The 27,358-nt window shown below is 35.2% G+C and overlaps 1 protein-coding gene across 2 annotated transcripts in view; it reads left to right on the forward strand.

Annotated features, from left to right (window-relative positions):
* Positions 1-27,358, forward strand: part of LOC149807729 (R-spondin-2-like) — a 104,928-nt gene that overhangs the window by 64,216 nt on the left and 13,354 nt on the right. For both annotated transcript variants that reach the window (XM_089969925.1, XM_089969916.1), the window contains exons 2-3: positions 21,543-21,734; positions 23,407-23,556. In XM_089969925.1, coding sequence (XP_089826051.1) covers positions 21,543-21,734; positions 23,407-23,556 — 342 coding nt within the window. The remainder of the gene's footprint in view (positions 1-21,542; positions 21,735-23,406; positions 23,557-27,358) is intronic.

Below are 27,358 nucleotides of genomic sequence, written 5' to 3' on the forward strand. Positions count from 1 at the left end.
CACAAACGGAATAGCCCATATAGGTTATCGATATGTGTCCTTGGGCAAGACACTGTACGTTGTTGCTATGGCGTAAGACACCAAAATCTCTAAAATGCAAACAAATCCACCTGATGTCTCATACGTGATCAGACTTTCTTTTTTGCAATGAACTTGAACTACACTGCTAGCTGACATAAACTTAGCAAAGTTTTACTTTGTACGTTTTTAACAGTGAGTGTATAGTTTTCAATTTTACCGGAGTTATGTTCTGCAATATTCTAATAGTAGAGCAGAATCTGGTATCGTTCAGGCTGATTTTCCTTTTGGAGACCATGTGTTACCGAACTAAACACATTGCAAAACTGGAATATTAAAGGATTTTGTCGATATAGAGGAGTACGATTACAGCTGCTTATGTGGTGACATCCGTTTAACATACACGTTCAACCCTATTTCTAACCTCACAAAACGGTTGATACATTTTTAATCATATTTACTTGAAACATTTTTTGTCAGAGTATGATATATCAATTTAGTTTCTCTCTCTCTCTCTCTCTCTCTCTCTCTCTCTCTCTCTCATATTAAATACATATGACTAGTTTTCACCATCACTACTCACACTACGTCAGCAGTCTTCTGCAAGATTCTTTTAGTTAGTGACTTGGTGCAGGAATTTTATCCATTTAAAGTATAATTTTAAATCGCTACCACTTCCAGTGGCGTTCTAATGGTCAATAACGCCTGGGGCCAGTGGCTTAAATGGCGCTCAGGGCGAATATTATGTCCCCAAAAGCCAGAGTACAAGGCCCGAGGGACCGATCCCTGGGGGGTGTTCTTTGGAAAGGGCTAGGGTGTGTGTTGGGGAGCACCTAGCTCCCCCAGCAGGCCGGGGGCGAAGCCCTGGCCGCCAACACCTTTCCTGCAATTTAATGCCATTTAGTGGCTTTTCGTGGAATATAAATTCTATTATTCACAGCAGTTTTGGTGCCCCAAGACCACAAGCGACCGGGGCAACCGCCCCTTCCGCCACCAGCCTCACGTTAGTATCCCCCCCCCGTAGTATGGTACTGACCACTTCGGACAGGTTGAGTTTTTTCAGTAATCCATGAATTACCTTAAATTATACGCAGTGTAATATTATATAATCTCCAGATAAGTACAAATTTGAAATGTTGATTTAATTCCCGAATCACATAAACATACAAAGTTAAAGAAAATGACAAGATCATGGAAATTAGTTTTTTAGCCGGTGTAAAAATCAATGCCATATTATTTACCGGTGTTAATACCAATACCATACCATTTACTGGAGTTAGTATGAATATCATACCGTTTACCGGTGTTATTGTCAATACTATAACATTAAATGAGTTTCGTTCAGCTACGTTTAAGTGACTTGGAGACAACCAAATAGTGCGTATCTATTTGATCCAGTTTCGTTGAACGGCAACGACTCGGTGATTGAAGAGTTGACTTTAGGAAAAAGTGTTATCCATCATAGAAACTCTTCATGGACTCGTCTCCTTCGGGATGTGTCTCCAGCAGAAAATAACTGGAATTCGAGATATCCGTAAAATCGCTTTACAGTTTAAAATTTAATCACATGATATGTGTTTAAAAATTATGTGCGACAACGTGATTGCAACTGTGTCTATTACAGTTGTATATTGGTTCATCATGCTGTATGGTTAGATACAACTCAAAGTGTACCTCAAATACATTTTTACATCAGAAATATGATAAAAACACTAATTAAAGGCAAATCATTACAAATCTTTCGAAACTCCTTTGTAGGGTACGACCATTCTACTATCGTGCTGTTTTAAGGTCGAATTTTCCCCCGTTTAATGTTTCCACCTGTTGCACGAGTGGCCACTGTTTTTTGTTTTCTTCTTTAATCTACACACATATCGATTTAAGGAATCGCTCAACACCTGCTAGAACTTACCATAATCATATTCCATTACGCTCTTGAAAACAAGTGCTTATTCCATGCTTAAATCAGACCAACGGTTGATAACATGAACATGTCGACCATTATTCACAGAAATATTGTACTCCCATGTTTATCGTTCAATTCTTATTAATAAAGATATTTATTGCATAGCATTTTGGCAAATTTACATTCCATCTCAATTTTTAACTATGGAAAAGTGAGCTATTAGCAGATAGTAGTAATCAGATGGTCGTTGCTGGACCAGTCTTGATAATTTTTTATTATTATGGCAACCCTACATTAAGAATATTACAAAGGACCAGTCTTGTTAATTTTTATTATTATGGCAACCCTACACAAGAATATTACAAAGGACCAGTCTTGTTAATTTTTATTATTATGGCAACCCTACACAAGAATATTACAAATTAAAGCTAAAAGTCAGTGATATTTTGACTATCAGTTTTTGAAATCACGCAGATTTTTGGATTTTTAAAATCACCAGAATCTATAGACAACTCAAACTATCAAAGTAATTAGCAAAGCACAACATTCATGAATATATTTTACAGAATATAAATAATGGCACAAAAGCTATGTTGTGTTGAATTCAACAGTTTTCAGTGAGTGAGTATATGATTTTAACGCGAAAACAAGAATATCGGTATCAATAAATAATATGTATTGTTTACAAGTTGGCATGGGTTAAAAATGTGGTCGAAGTTATTTGCTTGATAAAATGATATAAAATTGAAATAAATGTTGATTTATAAAATGCAAAAGATATACTGTATTGCATTACGAACGTGTTGATTTACTCTTTAATTTTAACGAGGAGCGTAAGGCAATCGCCAATCTGATCACCTCCGTTTCACCTCTGTCCGCGTGGGTTTGAGTCTCTGGCTAGGTCAATGTTGGTATCAGAGAAAGTTTGCCGGTAGCTTCCCGTGGGTCGGTGGTTCCTTCCATGGGTTTTCGGAGATCTTCCAACAACAGATGAAATGATAAAATGTATAACCTGTCATATGCTAAAAAATGGCGTCAAACTCACATCAGCAAGATTTCATGAAGATAATATTAAGACAAACCTCATCTAGCTTGACAGCAAGATGGATAAAACAGTTTGATATGAGAAAGCAACAAATTACATACTTGATGTAACACCGATTTTTATTCGGCTAAAGTTACAGCATAATTTGAAAATCATGTAAAGTTCACAAGGTCATTTTACGTTAAAAAAACCGGAAAATTTAATGAGAACACATTTAGATTGAAATAACAGCCGGTGACTAAATAATTTGAAGTAGTTATTTTAGAATGGCAAAACTGTACACAGATCTGAGATTGTACATGAAAGTACCGAAGAACGTTGCAAATAAATTTAAAAGTATCTGATGTAGATAACTTTTCTTTGGGCTTGTTCTTCAGACTTCAGAATTGGGTTAGGAGGCATAAAATAGATGTTTGTTTTCTTTAAATTATTTTTAAAAATGCATTTCTCCGCAAGACATGCGTGATAAAAAAATATTTAAGAAATTTTGCCACGATCAAGCAAGACCATTTACTTACAAAAATGTAAATCATTGCGGAAACAACTTTAACATGTTAAAAAGGAAAGAAAATATGCAGAAAAACCTCCACAGAATGCTTAACCACAATCAATCACGATACATATATACGAGATGTCTCTTCGCCAAACGAAGGTTTTGTTTAAATCACATATTTTTGCCCCCTCCCCAATGTCCCAATTATTGTGTGCTTGAAAGGAAAAGCTCTGCTGCGATGCTTGTGCGCAAGATTGATATTATTTTTAGAACACACACACGCACACGAACGCACACACACACACGCATACAGAGCCACATTGTAGATAACGACGATGACATTATAGGTTATCGTCAGTCGTTTTCTGAATTCGACAAGAACCACAAATTTTTAGGATTACAAGACATGCTGTATTTACATAAATTAAGTTACATCCGTATTCGTTTATCTGTTCAACTCTAGGAACTAGTCCGTTTTGCGGAATAATACAATGGTTAGATTAAATAAGGATATTTGTTGTTGTGGTTGTTGTTGTTGTGGCGGCCAGTATTAATGGTGGAGGAAGAACCCGGGAAAATCCCGGGAAGAACCACCGACCCACGAGAAGCTACTGGCAAGCTTTCTCACATACCCACATTGGCTGAATCCTATACTCGAACCCACGCAGACAGAAATGAGATGGCAGTGATCCGTAACGGAGAGCGCTTTAGACCACTCGGCCACTCGGGGCCCCTAATAATAATAATTTGGAGGCGTGATATTTAGAAAGCCGGTATGTGTGTATGTGTATGCCATACATATAATCGAACTGATTAGAAAGTTACAAATTGTTCAAAGCGGAAATCACATTTGCTCTCATTCACTGGTCATCAGTCTCGGTCACATTCTCGTGCTAAAAAAAAAAAGAAATTGCGCGAGGTTCACGGAAACCAATAGTCGTGGCATGCGAAGGTTAGCAATGAGATAAATGCACAAAACCACTGGATTTCTAAATAAAAATGATATGCATAACTATACATACATACATACATACATACATACATACATACATACATACATACATACATAGATACATACATACATACATACATACATAGATACATAGATAGATACATAGATACATACATACATACATACATACATACATACATAGATAGATACATAGATACATACATACATACATACATACATACATACATACATACATAGATACATACATACATACATACATACATACATAGATACATACATACATACATACATACATAGATACATACATACATACATACATATATACATACATAGATAGATACATAGATACATACATACATAGATACATAGATAGATACATAGATAGATACATAGATACATACATACATAGATACATACATAGATACATACATACATACATACATACATACATACATAGATACATAGATAGATACATACATACATACATACATAGATACATAGATAGATACATAGATACATACATACATACATACATATATACATACATATACGATAATTAATACGCAACTGGTGAATATTCTTCGAATCTGATAAGTATTTAAAATGTATATTCCAGCTATTAATCGTATTTTATTTGATGGTTTTGAGAACAGATGTACAACAGGTTACGTTTATATGTTTCCGGAAAACAGCAGCCTCCATGAAACGAGAAATGAAAGAAATCATTATTCAATCGCATTTTGAAGAAATAGATTTTCCCAGCAGGTTAGAAAGATCAACCATATTTCTTCAGTTTTAACAGATGTTTTATTCTCTTTCCGGGATATTTGATGAAATTTTCATGGGTAAACCTGAGGCTTGTGTTTCGCATCACCTGTGAAAGTCAGTTGATATAAACAACACCTGGATTTTACTTATCTCCAACAGGTTTCCGCTTCATTAACAATTAATATAGTATTATATGTGTTGTTATGTCTTAGGGCATTAATGTGAGCTTCTAAACTATTAATTATATTGAGAAACCCAGCTTTGATTACATGCGTTCCCAGTCAGTAACTCCACTTGAAAAGTAACACACACACACACACACACACACACGCACACACGCACGGACGCACGCACGCTAAACGATGCACGGAAAAAATAGATCGATTTATTGGAAACAAATAGAAAAGTATTTTTTTCTCATTTTCCAACAAGACTGTTTAGAAAGAAGAATTCTTCCCAAAGGGGCTGATTTCCATATTTAGCGTGACAAACATCAGCCTCCGGGTTTCGTCATACCTGAAGATTATCTATCTACACGGAGATAATGTAGCCCAAAGTGAGTTTATTAAATACATGAAAAGTTTTATGCCCTACTAAATTACGGTGGAATATCACCACATAACAGTTTATATCCGCGCATGACTTGTCTTGGATTGAAATATATAGCATTTTATAAGCACAGCTATTCCATTGCTGTTAGACCGGTGTCGTCTTGGCGAATCAAAATTATTGCATTAATTGTGAGCCACATGACTTTTGTTTACATTTATGCTTGTTGATCATATGATAGTTTCCGAAGAATTGTCGTCTTAACCACGGAAGGAGAAGAAGAAATCTCGTGGAATAAAATCGATACCACACTAATTTTGTTATCATATATAAAGTCACGTGCACTTTGATTCCTGAAGAATAATAGTGTTAAAAGATGAAAGCAAAAAACTTCGTTGAAGTGGAGGTTGGTGGGTTTATTATTATGGAAATTCCTTTTTAAATGTTAGAAAATAGTGTAAACCATGACATAATTCCTTGAAAGACATTTGACTTTCATGACGATGAATACAACATAATAGTGAGGCCCAGGAGGTTCAAGTCCATATATAAAAGCTAAGGAGTTTAGAAAGAAAAAATTCAAGAGCCATATGCTATCAACAGTCCATATTCGCTAGCTAAGGTTCCGACATGTTAACCTATCTACACTTTTGCCCTAGCAACATTTATTGGATTCCATGAGTTGCCTCCCATATTATGTAATTGCCAACTTATGAATGGCGTGCAACAGCGGTGCATTGTACCTCGGCCGAAAATGGTGGAGGAAACTGACTTCAACAGGATACTTTGCAAGTTTAACATCGATGGTATGACGTCGTACGAGAGAGTTGAAATCGCTTGTTGATGATTCCTTTTCTTTTGTGTGCTTCCCTTGTCTCGATCTTGTAGGAACAGTGTTCAAATTTGAACAACTTGATTTTCATTGTATGAGGTGGTTTGCCTCTTCATCCAATGAAATTCGTAGACCCGAAGCACCGAAATATCTAATCGATCCGTCAAGGTCTAGATAGGTTAACATATCGGAACCTTGGCTAGCTAATATGTCTACAGCTCGCAAGCCGCATCCAGCCGGCGACCAGATTATATCAGGTTACATTTAAAGCATAATGTGTGACTCAAAAATCATTATCCTGCCCGAGCCCTGAAGGAAGTGGCACATGCATATTTCATGAATATCCGGTGCCCCAAGATATAGATGATTATAACATTTAAGTCATCATTTGAATAAACTACACAGACACATACTTTTAGAATATTAACTCTGTATTTATCTCAGCAGATTCTCTGATTCAATGGACAAATAAGACTGCAACCATGGGCGTCTGCGGGATGGGGTGGGTGGGGGAGACATTGATCCGATAAAACAACTGTGCATTAATTTTGGCTTCAATCCCATTCACTTCCACCCCACCCCCGGAAAAATTCCTGCTGACGCCCATGACCATGACTGCAACACGGTGTATTTTGCTTTCGGTGAAATTTGTGTCTTGAAGGGCATTTAATTTCCCTGATGATTTAACCCTCATTTTAAACTTGAGGTGCGCAGTATTACCGGTATACAGGGGTATTTTTTTAGGTGGTACCTACTACAGTACTTTTTCACTGTATCAGTACTTAGGTAGTGTCTGTTAGTAAAGAACGTACGGAAATTCGCGAGTAATCTTGCTACGAATTTCACGTTTTCATTTTGCACAACAAAAGAAGTAAAAAAAAGTATTTTTAACATAGCAGCTGCATTTGTCTCAAATTCATTTTGAAGATTACATACATGATTATAGTCTTGATCGTTTAAATACATGTATGTTACGTGTCACGAGTGCAAACATGGTGCCCGATATGCGATGTCGTGAATTACATTTGGGCCAAATCAAAAGTATGCAAAATTTCAGATTTAAAAGATAATGCCATCTTCTTGTTATTTACTTACGTATGTTTATCAGTCAAGTACATAGATGTCTTCGTAAGATCAAAAATCATCCAAGCATTTTCAGGAGAGTAGTTGTTTTCTATTCAAATTTTACGGAATTTTACAAGCCTAATAAATATTTTCTCCTTTGCTGAGTGTTTTGTGTTTACCGGACCTCTCTGAAAAATATCTTGCCGGGTGCTGGCATCACACTCAAAATTCCGCTGGCTATCAATACAACAGTGTAGCAAACGAAGATAACGAAGACAATTTGGGGATTTTATGTCATGTGACTGCGTGGACCGGCATCGTTCATTTTAAGCCCTATTATATATTTAAGTCAATGATGTTATTTTATCATAATCGGATATCATTAAATGTAAAAGCATCATATCAAATGTAAGACATGAGTGACATTTACGTTTTTCTTCTGCTCTGTTATTTTGCATTCTGCGTGAAAAAAGTTGTTTATTTATACCGGCAGCATGTAATATACGGTTTTATGAGGGGACCATAATGCATTAATACAATTATATTTTTTCTTCATGTTAACTTATCTTATGGCACTACTTTCGGTGTACGCCGTATTTGTTTTTATGCGCGAGGTTGGAGAGGGATGATCTTTGAGCGGATGTGGGCTTACTACTAGAGACTAATGCATCTTTTGGCCTACTTTCACGCTATTTTTGTTGTGTCTTAATTACAATGAAATCAGGCATATAGTGATTTGTCTTTTTTTTCCATCCACTTCTCTGCCAAGATGCAGCCTGATATTTGTATATCAGATCTCGAAGCAACAATATCATACAGCGACACCAGTATAAAAGAGCCACCGTTGGGGTGATTAAAACTGCCTTGAATATTGGAGCTGGCTATTACATGGTGGTTGAACTTATATCACATATAATGTTTTATGTTGGAATTCTGAGGCTAGATTTGGTTGTAGTTTCTGTTAAGTCGGTTCAAGAAAAGACTGCAGGGCTATGTGCGTTTTGTGAAGGCGACTGTTTTATAGTTGTGTTTTGTTGCAGTAGGTTATAATGTAATTGACATTTTTTTTGCTTAGATCAGAACACGAAAGGAGTGCATGTCATTTCCACCATTACTGCTATTCTACTGCTCACTGTTTTTTTTTTTGGGTGGGGGGGTACTCGTCATCGGCAAAAGTGTTCAATAAATAATTAGGTAATTATGATCACGTGACTTCTCCATCTACGAAGAGAAACTCAAAATGAAGAACAAATGAACTAGTGAAAAAAGCTAATCAGGGACCATTGGCGACCAAATATCTGGTACAAAAACTGTTTGGGTTTTGTTTAGCATTTTCTATAACACGCGCAAGAAGTAGTTACAACAGCGTTTTTTGTTCTTATCGAAAACTGTAATTCCAGTTTGCCAATAAAAGTTGTAGAGACCTTAAATTCTTGCATGTGCCAAGTATAATGCTCGCTGTAAAAGTTCGCATTATGAGAATAGGTCCATTCTGCGAAATTATTAGGATGTGCGAAGACTCCACATGCATATAGGTGCAATAAATGGCGGCCAGTTTTGAGATTAATTTCTGATTACAGGGTTTATCATAGTAGATGGCGAGACCAGAAACATGTCATAGCTCGTGCAGTGCGACCTCCTCCCCCCCCAAAAAAAAACCCAAACAAACTAGCAGCCCATCTTTTTCTTTAAGACTGCAATAAATGTAATGTGGTTCCTTCGAAGACGAGCACTTCCATGTAATTAATTTGCAAATAGATTATATATCTGATGCTATTCAGGGATGTTGTGTTTGTTGATAAAGACAAAATACATGACTATCGCTGAAAAATGCAGGTATTAGATGATATGCCACCAATTGTATTGCATATATTTAGTACATAAAACTAATTTTTGTTGATGGAATTATGATGTGTATTGTGTATTACCTTTCGTCTGATTTGTTCAATATTTGAAAATGCATGCCAATGTTAAAGCGTCGTTCCTTCTCAGTCGCCATAGGCTACTGTCTGCAGATGTCATAATGTGTGTATGTATTAATGTTGAACGGCACATCATCACAATAGTGGCTATATGGTTCGAATTAAAATAATATTCGAAATATGGATAAATGAAGAAATGTACCAAATCTCAGGTGGTAAACTCTTTCAGATAAATATAAACATGGAGTACAACACATACAATATAAAAGGTTAATTCTGCAAAAGGAACAGAAAAGAAAAGATAAAGTTCAAATATGAAAACTCCTTAAAACAAATGGTCGTAGTTTGTTAATTGCGTTCGCCATAATCTGTTGCCTGTTTATGTGTAAGCAATACAATCAAACGCTATGGAAACGAAAGGGGACTTGAACTCGAATGTTTGCAGATGTCCTTCTAAACTCGGCTATCTCCAAGATTTCAATTGTTAGAAGTGGTATAGGGCATTATCGCAATTTTACTTTCGTTTTAAGTTTTATTGTAGCGACAAGAATCATGATTATTATCCTCTTACCATCAAATAATTGTCAAACATCGGCATTTCTTGTGAGATTTGTGTGCTAGACTAAAATAAAGACGTGGACACATTGTCAAAGTTATGATGGAAACGTGTTGGAGGCCATGGCGTTGGTAGGTTTTGATTGTAAATAACTTCCATTCGAACTTCGAGACCATTATAATTTTATAATGGAATCACTTCTTTTGCAATGGCATTATCTGGAATATGACTCTGGTTTCAGGGTTTAATACAAACTGTGCATCATCAATTATCTTCCCCCCTCCCCCACCTCATCGTGAACAATTTCTTCCTAAATCAGTGGAGTCACGTTAGCTCTGTTGGAGGAGCGTCGGACTCGTACTCCAAGGGTTGCATGTTTGCTACCTGCCCAAGTCAACCCATGTGGGCTGCCTCAGTTTTGTCTACATGATCTAGTCAATAGCATATTAAAAGTGCTGTTAAAAGAAAAACAATTTGCAACACCCCCATCTTTCTTAAATCAAAGGTGATCTCCCTTTGTCTCACAAAGGGAATACATTATGCCTGGACGAGTTGTCTCCTGTGTCGAAAATTTACGCCAATTCTCATCGTCGCAATCCAAGACAGAATTTCTGCAGCGCTCTCGTTTTGCCATTGCGTGGTCTGTGATAAGATTTTCTTATTTCTTATTAATAGGCTTAACCCTGCTTAGTCAGTCCATTCCAGCCAGAAGCTTGACCCAACATGATCTTTCAGTCAATCAGCTTTTGTCTTGCAAACATTTATCTATCGAAAAGAGGTCACTTTTCTTGATGTATAAGAGCTTATTTCGTTGGCTCGTCGATAAGACAGTTATGTTTATTTAGTCACAAGAAATGAGGGAAACAATAAATAAATAAAATACTAAATAAATAAATAAATAAATAAATAAATAAATAAATAAATAAAACAGGAGTCTAGTACAATTACACTGGACAACAAATTTTTACAAAAGTCATGTTACTGAAATAAAATTAGTCAATTCTTATCAATTTTTATGTGCTGAACACGAATATGACAGTCAAATTGCAAAATTGGCTCTAGTTTTTTTGTAATCTGCAAGAAATTAATGTTTACATAACGAAATGCATTCCAATAGTAAGAGGTCAACTGTAATAGCCTACCTATAAAAAATCAAGTCATTGACTACATCTTAGATTTCTTCGCCTGCCTCTTGTACAGCTGTTCGGGAGCATCTCTGAGGAGTGTCCAGCAGTAGTCAGCCAGCATTGTAGTGGACCATTTTCCCTGGTATCTTTGTTCCATTGTTACGATATCTTGATGAAAACGTTCGCCGTGTTCATCACTAACAATACCACAGTTGCTAGGAAAGAAATCCAAATGGGAATGAAGGAAGTGAATCTTTAGAGACATATTGCAGCCAAGTTTCTTATACTTCATCAACATGTCTTCTACTAGTTCCTTATAGTTTTCTGCCCTAACATTTCCGAGGAAGTTTGTAGAAACTAGGCGAAAAGCATTCCATGCTTGTTTCGCATCACCTTCCAGCAAGTTGTTGAACCGGTCATCTTTGAAAAGCTCTCGAATCTGAGGACCCACAAAAACTCCCTCTTTAATCTTTGCTTCGCTGAGTCGAGGGAATTTTTCATGCAGGTATCGGAATGCTGGCAAAGTCCGGTCAATGGCTTTCACGAAGTTCTTCATCAAACCTAGTTTGATGTGAAGGGGTGGTAGCAAGATTTTCTGAGCCTCAACCAGAGCTGGGTGTTGGATATTCTTCTCTCCAATGGCTACATTCTGCCTGTGAGTCCATTCCTTCCTCATGTAGTGCATTTCCCTTGCTCGGCTATCCCACTCGCATAAGAAACACATGTATTTTGTATATCCTTGCTGCAGTCCCATTAAAAGGGCAACTACCTTCAAATCACCACAGAGGTGCCAGCTGTACTTGTTATACTCAATGGAATTCAGTAGCTGCCTTAAGTTATCGTATGTCTCTTTCATGTGGACAGCATACGCTACTGGAATAGATGGAAGAATGTTTCCATTGTGCAAAAGCACAGCCTTGAGACTCAGTTTCGAAGAGTCCACAAATAGTCTCCATTCTTGTGGGTCATGAGTGATTTTTAAAGCATTCATGAGGCCCTCAATATCGGAACAGAATATCAGATTACTTTCCTTTCTGAAGAAAGGCTCCAATTGCTGGTGGCGCTTTCGATATGCAGTAATTGTGACATCTTCTTCTAGAAGATTCCATTGTTGGAGTCTTGATCCTAGCAATTCTGCCTTGTTCTTTGATAAGTCCAAATCACGAATCAGGTCATTTAGTTCTTCCTGTGTTATTCTGTGTGGGGTTGATGATGCACCACAGTGAAAATCTGGATCACTGCATGCTGATGGACCAGGAGAAGAACAGGTCGACTCACCTTTGTCTTCGTCAGATGAATCAAGAGAATATTCTGCTGGAGGTTCTGGAATAGGAAGTCCCTCACCATGTGGAACTGGTCTCAATGCAGACGGAATGTTTGGGTAGACTATTCTCGACTTCTTTCGCTTCGTTATTCAGCCAGAAAGAGGAGGAACCAAGCAGAAGTAACAGTCATTTAGGTGGTTGCTTGGCTCTCTCCACACCATTGGGACTGCAAACGGCATTGATGACCTTTTGCAATTCAACCACTGTGAAAGCTGTGTTGTACATGTAGCACAGCATATATGCGGAGCCCAAGGCTTGTCTTGGTCACCAACCTTGCATCCGAGGTAAAGATGATATGCCTTCTTCACTTGAGAATTGATACTTTTCTTCTGGTTGGCAAATGTCACTTCCCCACAAATATAGCAAAAATTGTCCGCGGTATTAACACACTTTCGAGGCATTACTGTTCTTTATTGTACGTAAATGGATAAAATAATAAGTTTTATGTAACAGTAGCTTGAACTGTCTCGCACAACGTCTAAAATATTTTAAATGCTGAACCTATCTGATTGGGCTTTATATAGTACACTGCTTACGTCAGCTTCAGCAGCCGCCTGGCATTAGTATAATAGGCCTACACATGTATAGTACACTGCTGACGTCAACTTACTTCAGCAGCCGCATGGCATTAGTATTGCATTGCATCAGAAAATGATGCAATCAACTGTGGATGATGTGAGCATGATGGTATTATGCAATGTTACATCATTATTCCGGATGTTGCTGCAGTCCTACTGGAGAAATTTACACAGTGAAACATAGAAAATGAGGTATATGAATATCTTCAAAACGAGAGCCAATACAAATTTTTCACGGTTATATTCGTGTTCGGCACACCAAAATACTACAGATTAGGGCCTTTTCAAGTCAGTAATGATTTCACTGTTGACCAGTGTTATAGGTGTAAATAAAAATAAACGTAATCTTAAGTTTCATACCTTTGCAATATATTAATTTAAAAAAAATAAACGAAAGAGGCAATGCTTAAAGAAATAATGCATCAAAGTCAACACACAGTGTTAAGCCCAAAGTCTCTCTCAGTCAATTTTAATGTCATATTAGGTTTCCTCTATGACAATATGGCCGATGAATGTGCTGACTTTCTAAATAACTAAATAAATAAATAAGCAAGAAAATAACTGGCACTTTAGAAAAGTAGCAAATGATGACAGGAGTGAAATCTTGCATGATACGTAAATGCAACCAAAAAGAACAATTTTCTTTTCTGTCACGTCTATAATCGGTAACAACTTTGAAGATTTGGGCTAAGAATGAACTAATAGGAAATTTTGTTGTACGATGTCTTGCCAACTTCGCCTGTATTGCACATGATCCAAAATATTTGTATAGCAAGTTGATAAGAAAAGTAGATCATTACAATCACAAGTTAAATTTTTTTGGTGTTAAAATATGTGAAAAATGTGAACGCATACATTAAATTGCATGAATATACAGGCAACAGTATTTAGAACACTGCGCAACTTTCTGTACGGCGAGGGTCGGATAAATGATTGTTAAAGCCACGCCCTATAATGAAATTAAGTAATAAATCAGGTCACGGGCTGGATGCGCATGCAGATCGTATTTCGCCCACCTCTGGTATAAAGCAACTATAGATAAAGAATCTCTGTTGTACTGTTTATTGTATATATATATATATATATATATATATATATATATATATATATATATATATATATATATATATATATATATATACAGGGCCGTCTTAACAACATTGTAGACTCTGGGCAAACCAATGCACTGGGGTCCCCTACCGGCCCTACCCACCCACAGGAATTCCTCTAGATGTCACTATTTTTTAAAACTGGGAAACGTGTTTCCCACTGCACTTTTACAACAAATTAAATTGCCAAAAGATCTTTCAATATTCATTAACAATATGGGTAGCTAGCATGATGCTCCTAGAAGCGTGAGGTCCTGGGCAACTGCCCAGTGTGCCCATGCCTTAAGACGGCACTGTATATATATATATATATATATATATATATATATATATATATATATATATATATATAGAGAGAGAGAGAGAGAGAGAGAGAGAGAGAGAGAGGTGGGGAGCGTTGTAGCGTAAAATTTTAGCCTGCAACATCCACTAACTCCCACGATCTCATTACACAACAAAGGACTTGCTTTATCGTTTGAGAATCAAAATTGCATAACTCCTTGGAGGATACACTCTTTTGTATTTAAACATTAAAAAGTCTTTCATTACCATCTAATTAAAGTGAAAAGCATCTCGAAGTCTACCCTCCTTTCGCGCCTCAGACGACACATGGAGGCATGTGACCATGTTGCTCATAGCCTAAACTTTACCTTCTTTAAGTGCAAGTGTCAGTCGTTAATTTTTGAACATTAAACACAGTCCTGATTTCACAGTTGGTCAACACTTTGAATCGAACAGGAAAACAAATTCCCTGTAAAATTGATAAAAATGTATGAAAACAATGCACCTTGAAACGTCGTCGCCAATTTTAGGTGCTAACATTAAGAATGATATTTTCTTTGGTACAAATCTATTTTGAACCGATCCTTAAAGTGTAAGATGTATTTTGCGCAGACACTATGAAACCATGCCCATCCTCCAACTCCGCAATGCATGCATAAAGTAAGTGGAAAGTGGACATGATGCAATCGATATGGATTCCTATTGTGTATACTATTTACTTCAGGAAATAAAAATCCAGACCCAATATACTCACACGTAAAATGTAATAAATAAATAAATAAATAAATAAATAAATAAATAAATATTAATAAGTAAATACATTTTATAACTTTTGCATTTGTATGTATATTGGTTGAACTTTTGTAAACTTGTCACTTGCTAAAACTTAGTATATCATTCTCTATACAAATAAAATCGTATTTATTTTTAGTGTATATTTGAACAAAATTAAATTTTGTGTCGACACTTCATTCACATACATAAGAATATTTTTAAGCGGGATGTTAAACATAACTCGTAGTAGGTCCTCACACATTGGGTCTCCTTTGTTCTACATTAATTCCGCAGTCTACGGGTGTGTGCCCGTTCTTAACCGAACATTAGGATCCACTATTTAAAAAGGGAAATAAATCTGTAAAAACTTGGTCAAATTTGTTATGGTTATTTCCCATTGTGTGACAAAAGAATAGATTTTATATGTTAGTACAACTTGTCGGTATAAAAGCGCTTCAGTACAATACCTATTAAATATAGACCTTAATTAGAAACTTTTAAATACATTATTCGACTTGAAAAGATAAATATTCTTTACTTACTTAGGGTGGATCCGTAAATGCTAAAGTATGATAGAAACGAGTAATTATCATCTACGGCTTATTCTTCGACACATACGAGGGTAATAATAATAATAATAATAATAATGATAATAATCATCACAACAACAACAACAACAACAACAACAACAACAACAATAATAATAATAATAATAATAATAATAATAATAATAATAATATTATTATTATTATTATTATTATTATTATTATTATTATTATTATTGCTGCAATTTTTTAAAACTAATTTCTTATGTAATTTTAATACATTGATCCCTTATTTACTCTTAGTTGCAACTATAACCAGAATTCCAGAGCCATAATCAAAATATTAATTCATTCCTCTAGATGGCGGTTATCGGTGACCCAATTGTCTGGTAATAATGTAATTTACAAAACAACGCTAAATAGGACATCGCATTGTCCTTGTATGTGACATACAGAGGGTACAAAGAGAGGCAATAAATATTACGAGTCTTTTTTAAAAATATTTTTAGTTATTATAATTCACAGATAATCAGTTACGAAAAGTTATATATTTTTGTTGCAACCTTCATCGACATTGCACGAGACTTGATGTCTAGATGTAATTTCCCATCCTTTCTCCTTAAGCTGAAGTTGTATACAGTCCGATTCCAGAACGATGTCGATTCCGCACTCGTGTTGGGCTAGTTATGGTTTTATCAGGCATTGAAAATGAAACAAAGGTTCTGGTTTGGGTAACATTTATAAACACAATGGAAATGTAATGAATATTTAAAAACGTTTGCGATTCATTAGTCAATGCGTATACATTATATACTTTAAGAAAATAATATTGTAGGCTTTGGTAAGAAAATCTGGAGCTATCAGAGATCAAAGCTGCTGACTGATTTTTTTTCCCGCATCTTGCGAATCATACGTTATGATCATGCAAAAAATAGTCTTAAAGTTGTAGAAGTCATGACTATACCCATGTGTTATAAATTATATTAATTTTCAGTTTCTTAGCATATTATCACCCAAATATATGTAAATAATGGGATAACGTTTATCGTTAATCGTACACTGGTATCAGGCAATTCATTTAGTGTAATGCAAATTGGTGTCTTATGTAATTCAGGCGCAAAGAAAGCTTTATGAAGTATGCGAAGGTCCCTGAATATTAGTTTATTATCTCCTAAAGATATGTAACTAATTAGAGAACATTCATCCTTAATCGTATACCAGTGTCACGCATTTAATCAAATATAATAAAATATTGCTTCATTACATTACGTAAACTGCAATCGCAGTCTTAAGAAAAAACCTATTCAAGTATGTGATAGTACCTGAAGATGATGAAGATGCTATGCTATTCTTATACTGTGCATTCTTCTTCTTCTTCTTCTTCTTTTCCTTCTTCTTCTTCTCCTCATTATTATTATTATTATTATTATTATTATTATTATTATTATTATTATCCTCATTATTATTATTATTATTATCCTCATTATTATTATTATTTTATTATTATTTATATTATTTTCATTATTTTCATCCTCATTATTATTATCATCCTTATTATTATTATTATTATCATCCTCATTATTATTATTATTATTATTATTATTATTATTATTATTAATATTATTTTTTATTATTTTCATCCTCATTATTATTATCATTATTTATTATTATTATTATTATTATTATTATTATTATTATTATTATTATTATCATCATCATCCTCGTTATTATCATCCTCCTGATTATTATTATTATCCTCCTAATTATTATTATTATTATTATTATTATTATTATTATTATTATTATTATTATTATTATTATTATTATTATAAACTAAAATAGGTAATACATATTATGCTATTTTAAATATTACATACAGATTTCTTATTAAACAGTATAGTAAGAGAATATTCATATTATCACACTATTATTTACTGGAAACTAATATGTCATGTAAGAAAATGATTACTAATATTTAAGTGTTAGAGAAAAAATTAGATGTCTAATATTTGTTCTAATGTAGAGAAGTTTAGGATTTAGTTTAAAATTCAATATTTTACAAATACTGAAGAATGAATGAACCTCATCTAATTGGAAATATTCCGATGGCGTATTATTGGTTTTGCTTATATGTAGGACGTCGGTGTAATCTCTGTCAATGTATTTCGTGCCAATTTTTCGTCTGAGAAACAACACGGTTTATTTGGAAACGAGAGATTGCCTAGGTTACCCAAAAGAGTAACAGTTCCCAACCATTAATGATGACGAACTCGTGAACTTTTGACTTTTTCTTTGGAGCCCAATTTGCGGAGCCAAAATAAATTTCATCCAGAACTATATCAAAACATGGAAATATATGTTATCAACATTTTGTGCAATTCCGCCAAATGTAAGAGAAGAAGGAATGATGGATCTTTGTAGGGACACACTTATGTACAGCACGAGGACAGATGGACTGACAACGGTTTTCAAAATAACCCTTCAGTCTTCTCGCAAAACCATCAATAATTATTATAAATAACATAGTAATTGTTTCTTTTATTCTAAAAATAAAAAAAGCACAAAACAACCACATGACAATCGTTTTGCGAGAAAGGTGAAATTATTTTTGTCTGTAGAATATATGGAGAAGATATATATATAGTACGTACGGTGATTCAGTGATATACCACGAGAAATATAATGCAGTTTTCATTAAAAGGAAACTAGGCTTATCTATTTGAGATTATGTTTATCACATAGTTTTTATTTGAATGGATTTAGGAGTGAAAGAAGAAGAAATAATTTTATTCAATCTGACTCGGATGATGAACCCATCATTTGTTGCACGTAAAAAAGTAGTCCCTGGCATTTTTTGCGGTATTCTATAATTAGTAAAATTTATTTGTTTAATTTTGAACACAGTGTGATTGAAACAGCAACTGTCCTTCCGAAGAATAAGAATATTTGACTTAAACAACGTAGTTGTTCAACAGAGAATGCTCAGTATGATGTCACATAAAGAATTTATAAAGCGACTGTGACACACTCATTTTCACTTCTAAGCATTCGAATTGTTGGATATGTGATGGGATGATTATGGATGCAGATATTCCAGGATTACAGTAATGCATTTGTGACCGGACAGTTTGCCTTACTCGATTTTGGAACAGTAGACTATAGACAAATTCGGAATTGTATCACATGATATGAGATACTTTACGGCGTAAACATGCTGTGGTTGGCTAATGTTCTTTCAGTTTGAAGGGCGTTTTATGTCCACATTGTTCTGTGAACAGAGGTGAGTTTATTTACTCCAACAAGTTAACATTTAACCACTCTTGTTTATAGGGTGGATTCCATTTTACAGATATACCCCACCTCTTTTCACACACGTTGTAAATTGATCAAGCCCGTTAGTTCTATTTTGTTGCTGTTGGTGTTGTTACATGTTTAACGCCAATTTTTAAGCGCATGATAATATATGCTATGGTTGAACAGAATTGAGTTTATTTATCTGCATAAGTTAACATTTAAAACGCATGTATATAGTATAGATTCCATATTACAGGTATACAACCAACCAACCCCTACCCTCATGGCAGATTTCGTTTGACCAATACCCTTAGTTTTATTTTATGTTGTTACTGCTTTGAGGTTTTACGCTGTTTTCTGCGTATGATATGTGCGGTAAACTGGCCATATGCAGAGAGACATGACCATTTTGTCCCAATTTCTTTTGGGCAATCGATTCAGAAATGGCCACCAAAATGTTGACAGTAAAAATAAAACGTTGAGGAAGGCGGGTTTAGCAAAATTCCCAGCCAGTCAGTAAAGTGAATACTGCGCAAGAATTCATATGCTTATTTGGACCAATCAGCATCATATAAAGTGATGTGTTAACTTATTGTCATATTAAAAATATTAAACTGTACACACTATATTTAACGTGTATCTACTATGTGATAAGTATATCTCCATAACAAACTAAATTAAACAAGTTATCATGATATCTTTCTATAAAGTGATCGCTAAGCAACAACAGCCTATTCCTCAGTTGTTTTAAAGATAAACATGTCACATGTTGTGATCCACTGTAGTCACTGAAAACTCCGTTCCCTCTTAAGCGTGCGGCAATGGTTTCATAAAAAAAGACAGCAGCTGTTACGATCGATCTGAAATGATAATGAATCGATACATATTTGAAAAACTTGCTTGTCCTAAATGACACCAGAATAGACAAAATATTGGTGTTGTTTAGTTGTATCTTGAACAATCAGTCAAGGTCAAACTCATCTGATGACGATGTTTTTGTCAGTTTTGTTAAATTTGCTTTATTAAAGAGCACCGTGCAACAAAGCCGAGCACGTTTACTCTGCAGTGAACATATTTGACTATTGTGATAAACCTTTTTCAAAAAGCTAATTAATAAATTCTTCAAAATTAATCAAAAATAGCATTGGGAACATACCTCACGTATAAAACAAAAGACAATCCACGGTATCCTGCCACTTTAAAAAGCCTTACTGTTCTTTCAGTAATGGTTCGTAATACTAATGAAGTCTGGAGTATTACTATAGCGAGCATTACCAATTGCATGTATCTTATTCGATCGCCTGACCAGGTCCAGTTTTCATCGATATGCGCGCCCACACCCACAGCCACACACAAGCGAAGAAGTCCAAGATAATTGCGCAGACTTCAGAAGTTCCTGTTTTGTTTTCGAAAACTGAGCACTTCTGTTTAGGTATTATGGGATAAGGAACTACAATCGAGATTTGTTTACCTTCGAAACTGAAGATCTTTACAACTCGCAAAACTTCTCACCTCCGAAAATGAAGATTTGACAAGGGAAGTGATCGGCAATTTTAAAGTTTGCAAAAACACATACTGACACACGTTTTTGAAAGAACTTTGCTTAGATTAAAATTACTTCCAAGAGATTAGATTGAATTCAGTAGGTCATGAAATGTAACAAAGTAATGGGGACACATGATTGGAACTAATTTGTTGCTCTTAACATACAAACATGACCTCAGAGCTGGTTAGCGTGGGGATAATATCTAAAACTGGAGAATAAATCGCCAGAGCAGAGCAGACAATCGCGTGCGAAATGAAGGAAGATGAAGTTTCCTCCCTGGGAAATAATTTTTTTTTACTGTAGGTGTGTGTGATTTGGAAATTTAACGTAGCTTTAACAATTTTGTTCAGTCATATTGCTACGATGTCTGCAGTGTGGCAGTTTGCAGTGATGTCTAGCACTGGGGCATCATGCCGCAGACTTGAAGCATCATGTCCAACCCAGTCACATTATCCTGACACCAGGCCGACCAGTCCTAACACTAACCTAATAATGCTGAGCGCCAAGCGAGGTAGCTGATAGCACCATTTTTTATGTCTTTGATATGACTCGGCCGGCGATCGAACACACGATCTCTCGCATTCAAGGCGGACGCTCTAACCACTAGGTCATCAAACTATTGTAGTTCATCCAGTACAACATGCAAATATTCTTGGCAAGGGAGGCATCCTAATTTGGTTTTTCAAATGGTCTTCTAGTCTTCATGTGATTATATTTTATTTCTATGCTGTGTTTATTGAAGTTCCATATCAACATTTGTAAACACGAATGATTGAAAATGTGACTTTTAATCTGCTGCTGTATTATTTCATCAAATATATGTTTTGCATTTTAGCTATTAATGGCCAGGACCTCACCTGCCCCATCGGCTGCACGGATTGCTCGGAGTACAATGGTTGCACGTCGTGTCTGTCGAATTTGTACTTGCTGTTGGTCCGGAGCGGCATGCGTCAGACGGGAGAATGTGTACATGCGTGCCCTGATGGCTACTATGGTGTTAGACGAATCATATACAACAGATGCTACAGTACGTCCATAAACCTTAATTATTCAGACATTTTAACTGAGAGACGGCGAGTAAGCCATCATGTCAAAGGGAGACGGAGACTCAGATAAAGATATTGACACTATTGACACGTGCTTTTACAGATACATACATACATACATACATACATTAATACATACATACATACATACATACATACATACATACATACATACATACATACATACATACATACGTACATACATTCATATATTCATCCATCCATCCGTGCGTTCGTGCGTGAGTGCCTGCGTATGTATGTATGTATGTATGTATGTATACATGTATGTATGTATGTATGTATGTATATATGTATGTATGTATGTATGTATGTATGTATGTATGTATGTATGTATGTATGTATGTATGTATGTATGTATGTATGTATGTGTAAAAGCACGTTTCAATAGTGTCAATATTTTTTTATCGGAGTCTCCGTCTCCCTTTGACACATACATCCATACATCCATCCATCCATCCATACATACATACATACATACACCTATCTTGTGCTGAAAAATGACATTAAACCCTACAACAACAATAAAAACAAACAACAACAACAAAAGCAGCATACATTTACATCCTTATGTGGATAAGTTTTTATATGTATCCATCAACACCATTCATCCCGAACTACTTGCATACACCATCCTAATATGTTGTATAAGCCAGGGGTATTTGATTGACCGAGCGTTGTCAAATTCTGGCGCGATTCCGATAGAAGTCATAAGTTTACCCCCAGTTTCCAAAGACTTCCATACAACTTCAGTTATAAAAATTAGAAAGCCCAACGGGTCCATTCTATACATAAATGTTACTCTAGTCAATTCAAGACCACAAATCTCACAACTTTCCAATTGTCTATCAACCGCACATCTGCACGGTTTCTCTTCATCAACTTTCTGTAAGGTCAGTATTTCACGCCTCAAAACTACAAAACTTCCCAAAACACAGGGAACTATGTTTATCTCGCCACCTTAGGCCAGTCGAATCATGGTTTCGGGTCACATTTCGCCTGTAAATTGCACCACATTTGCCACCAAGACGACATAAACATGCCGAGTCCCTTCCTGTTTATTCCACTGTGTAATTTACCGGTCTCCTTCCTTAAATACTGCACCTGCAGTCACACAACAAAAATACACCACTTTATTTTAATAGGGACTATGGAACGACAGGGACACTCATGCAGCTCCGACCTGAATTCACCAAAAGTAAACTCACTAACACTTCGTCACTCCGTGACGTTTGCTCCTTGTAACTGGCTAATTATTTCGGGGGTAAGGAATATTTCCACTGGACAGAGTTCCAATATTCAAACAAGTATCCACAAAAATAAAAGAATTTCTTAAGACGGGGCGCTATAACCAATAGCGGATACTCTCATTTTATTACTTTATCTATCTATCTATACATCTATCTTATGTATGTATGTATGTATGTATGTATGTATGTATGTATGTATGTATGTATGTATGTATGTATGTATGTAGCTATCTATCTGCCTGTATATATATATATATATATATATATATATATATATATATATATATATATATATATATATATATATATATATATATATAGTCGGTCATCATTGTGCCGCAATAATTTGTCAGTCAAAATGTAAACTGATTTCTGCCTATTTCAGAATGCCATACACCTCACTGTGAATCCTGCTTTAACAAACAGTACTGCACACGTTGTGCGTCACCATACATCTCCTTTAGAGGCCAGTGCCTTGGAAAATGTCCGAACAATCTCCACTATGCCAAATACTCAAAAGAGTGCAAGGAAAAGGGTGAGGATATTTTCTGTGAATTTTTTTTACTTTTAAAAATTGAGGGATAGTGATATCTTTGAGCATCGCTTACCCCCCCCCCCCCATCATGCTTTTTAATGACTCAATATCTCTCTAGTACAAAAAGTAAGATATGCACTGAAAAATAAATTGCATGCAAAAATGTCAAATGGACTCATTTTGTGAATTGTTTGTTTTCGTAGGAAAATGTTGACATGTTAGGAAGCGGAATTTTCGCTTTCATTATCTTTGTATTTAGGATAACTGAAGATCCACTATTCACATGGCAAACAATGAGAACTACAAATATTTTTTTTTTTTAAACGGATAGCTTAAAGATCAATAAAATAATATAGTAGGAATAAACTAATTTTGTATGAAATATGAGTTTTTGTATCCCCACTGTCTAAACCCATGGATATCGTGACTTGGTTTTGTCTGTCCCGGAATTTGTTAGCACTTATTATGAAAAAGCGACATGAAGTAGGTAAGCTTATTTTTTGCCTATTTAGCCGGTTTAATAAAATCTTCATGCCATGTTTCCCATGTCTTTATGTTTTTAAGCGGTTTAGACCTTTTTGCGATGCCTTTTAAGCATGAATTGTGTTCCGATTTCGGTGATTTTATTCAGGATGTTTTTTTAGATAACCTAATAAATGTTGATTTCATTTAGGATATTTTTTGGATAACCTAATAAATGTTGATTTCATTCAGGATATTTTTTAGATAACCTAATAAATGTTGATTTCATTCAGGATATTTTTTGGATAACCTAATAAATGTTGATTTCATTCGGGATATTTTTTAGATAACCTAATAAATGTTGATTTCATTCAGGATATTTTTTAGATAACCTAATAAATATTGATTTCTTTCAGGATATTTTTTGAATAACCTAATAAATGTTGATTTCATTCAGGATATTTTTTAGATAACCTAATAAATGTTGATTTCATTCGGGATATTTTTTAGATAACCTAATAAATGTTGATTTTATTCAGGATATTTTTGAGATAACCTAATAAATGTTGATTTCATTCAGGATATTTTTAAATAACCTAATAAATGTTGATTTCATTCAATCAATTTTTGCAAACACATACCTAGTGAACTGTAATTTTAGCAACACATTAGTTAATAAATTTATAATTACAAATGTTTTACTAGTTTTACTAGACACTTCAGGTGACGTCAAAAAAAAACGATAAAACGGCGAAGAATTATATGCGTCCTACGTCAGAATGTCGTTCCTTTATCACTGAATAAATGTTTATGGATATATTTGAAAGCAAAGATAGTTACAATCAAAGGAAGACGTCGAAAAACTAATCACAGTGGTCCAAAACAAAGTCATAACCATTCCCATTTGAATGAAAATGAAATACCACGTAACATGGCAATTTTGAAACATGAATATAGAACTTGTAAAGAAAAATGAAAAGCATGAAAGGCAAACGTTAGGTTCAAATCTCCCTCACAAATAATACCAAGTTCTTCAGGGATTGGAATATTAGATGTACTGTATTTCTGCACCTATTTACCAAAGAAACATCATAAAAATGATTGGATGAAAAGATAAAATCTTCTTCTACCCGTGTTATTTCCTCTTGCAGTAGTGTCAATGTGGTATTATTGTTTAACCTTTTTGTGTTTGATATTGGTCACATCCCTCTTTTCCCCATGACTTTACGGCGAAGAATTATATGAAATACGTGCGTCGTTACGTTATCATCGAATGCAGTATTTACGAAAGTGCGTAAATCCATGCTGAGCCTACCCCGTGGGCATACATAAGCGAAGTTACTGTATTAGTTGTCACAGTAAGGCCAATACACAGATGTAGCTAGAACTGTGATTACAAACTGCAACTATACTGCATCACAAACATAGTATGTTGTGATTGTTTTCTCTGTGAGAATATATATCAAGCCGAATCTATCTATCTATCCATCCATCCACACACTCATCCACCCATCCATCCATCCATCCATCCATCTATCTATCTATCTATCTATCTATCTATCTATCTATCATCTAATATGTAATATATTTCATACAGATTGTGTGAGAATAAATTATATTGGAGAATTACTGCGGTATATAAATATAATGGCAAAACTACCGAGATTGATGGTTACATCTTATTTTTATATATACATAATTTTTTTAATAGGATTTATCATTGTATCTAATACTTACATTATCCGAAAAATGGAGCGTTTGTAACGCCACATACAAGATCAAATCATTATTTCGCTTAAATGCTTCATACAAACTTGTTAAAGAGGCTAAAAATATAGAACTATTGTATGATTATTTAAATGCGTAAATTAATTAACTTAGAGATTGCATTAGAACCATAACGAGTACATTTTGACAAGCCTATAAAACAGAGAAAAGTCGTATGATATTGTGTAAGAAAATTATAAGTTGCTGACGTTAACTAGGCCACCAAATGTAGATAATGAACCGAATAGTGAGCACGCCAGTGATGGCACTGAAACAATTCGTGAATATAATAGCGGTAGCTAAAATCATTTAGGATACGTTATTCAGAGAGATGCATTTAACATTATAATGTATGGAAACATTAACGATACGTTATTCAGAGAGATGCATTTAACATTATAATGTATGGAAACATTAACGATACGTTATTCAGAGAGATGCATTTAACATTATAATGTATGGAAACATTAACGATACGTTATTCAGAGAGATGCATTTAACATTATAATGTATGGAAACATTAACGATACGTTATTCAGAGAGATGCATTTAACATTATAATGTATGGAAACATTAACGATACGTTTACCCGAGTATAAGAAGTATTTGGAAACGCAGGAGTCTAATCGGCAGAAGTAATGGCAGGAGTTTTTCGAAATTCACATGCAAAGACACAGAAACTATGGAGTGCAATCAGTGCAAGACATTTGATGTCATCGGATTTCATTGTACAAGCGGTGGCACAGTCAATTACACCATCTGTAAATCAATTAAAACAATCCCCTCGAGAACGTGGAATATGATCAGGACTCGTCCAATCGCATCCTCATCATTCCAATGGCCACGAGGATTGTAGTATATCGTGGACAATGAAGTTACGTTTATTTTTATCCATGTTGATCATATTACAGTTTCGCTTCTAATGAGAACTGTAGGCTTCATGCATCCTTTGATGATCCATCTAGCGACATTTTCTGGGAGTGTAGGGTTGATTGCATTGCAAGTCATGGGCGAGATCTATATCAGCATGTTGACGCGCACTGATATCACTTGATGCCTGTTACTCAGGATTATGTCGGTAACATGCAGCATGGGCACGATTTATAGGTGTTTATCCAGGCTTTGATTGGTTGTTAGAATCGTGTCTCATACCCAGCCGTTATCCAGGCTCGCAATAATTGTATCCGGTCATATGTATCTCACTGGAATATTGATCCACGGTGTCCGGTTTAGCTTTGTTAACGCGGTAGCGATATCACCGCCGACTTATTTTTAGACTAGGAGGTTTCAACTCTGCTAATAGACTTAGAAGGTCTGACAAACGTGAACTTCTTTGCACCACACCGGACGAAAATTTTAGCGATCGCAGCTCGATCATTACGTGATTTAACCCCATTCTGGATTTGCAGTAAAACAAATTATGCGGCATTTCAATCAGTATGAAAGCATGATTGTGTTATATAACAATCGATATCTATCACTGCATTATGAAAAAGAAAAACATGTGTTTCAATGGAAAGTGCTTCAGAGTATCAGCACCCATCATCAGTGTCGTGGTAAAGCTTCGACATTT

Source organism: Sinohyriopsis cumingii, chromosome 1 (genome assembly GCF_028554795.1).
Source record: "Sinohyriopsis cumingii isolate HCF-2022 chromosome 1, ASM2855479v2, whole genome shotgun sequence".
Classification (NCBI taxonomy): Eukaryota; Metazoa; Mollusca; class Bivalvia; order Unionida; family Unionidae; genus Sinohyriopsis; species Sinohyriopsis cumingii.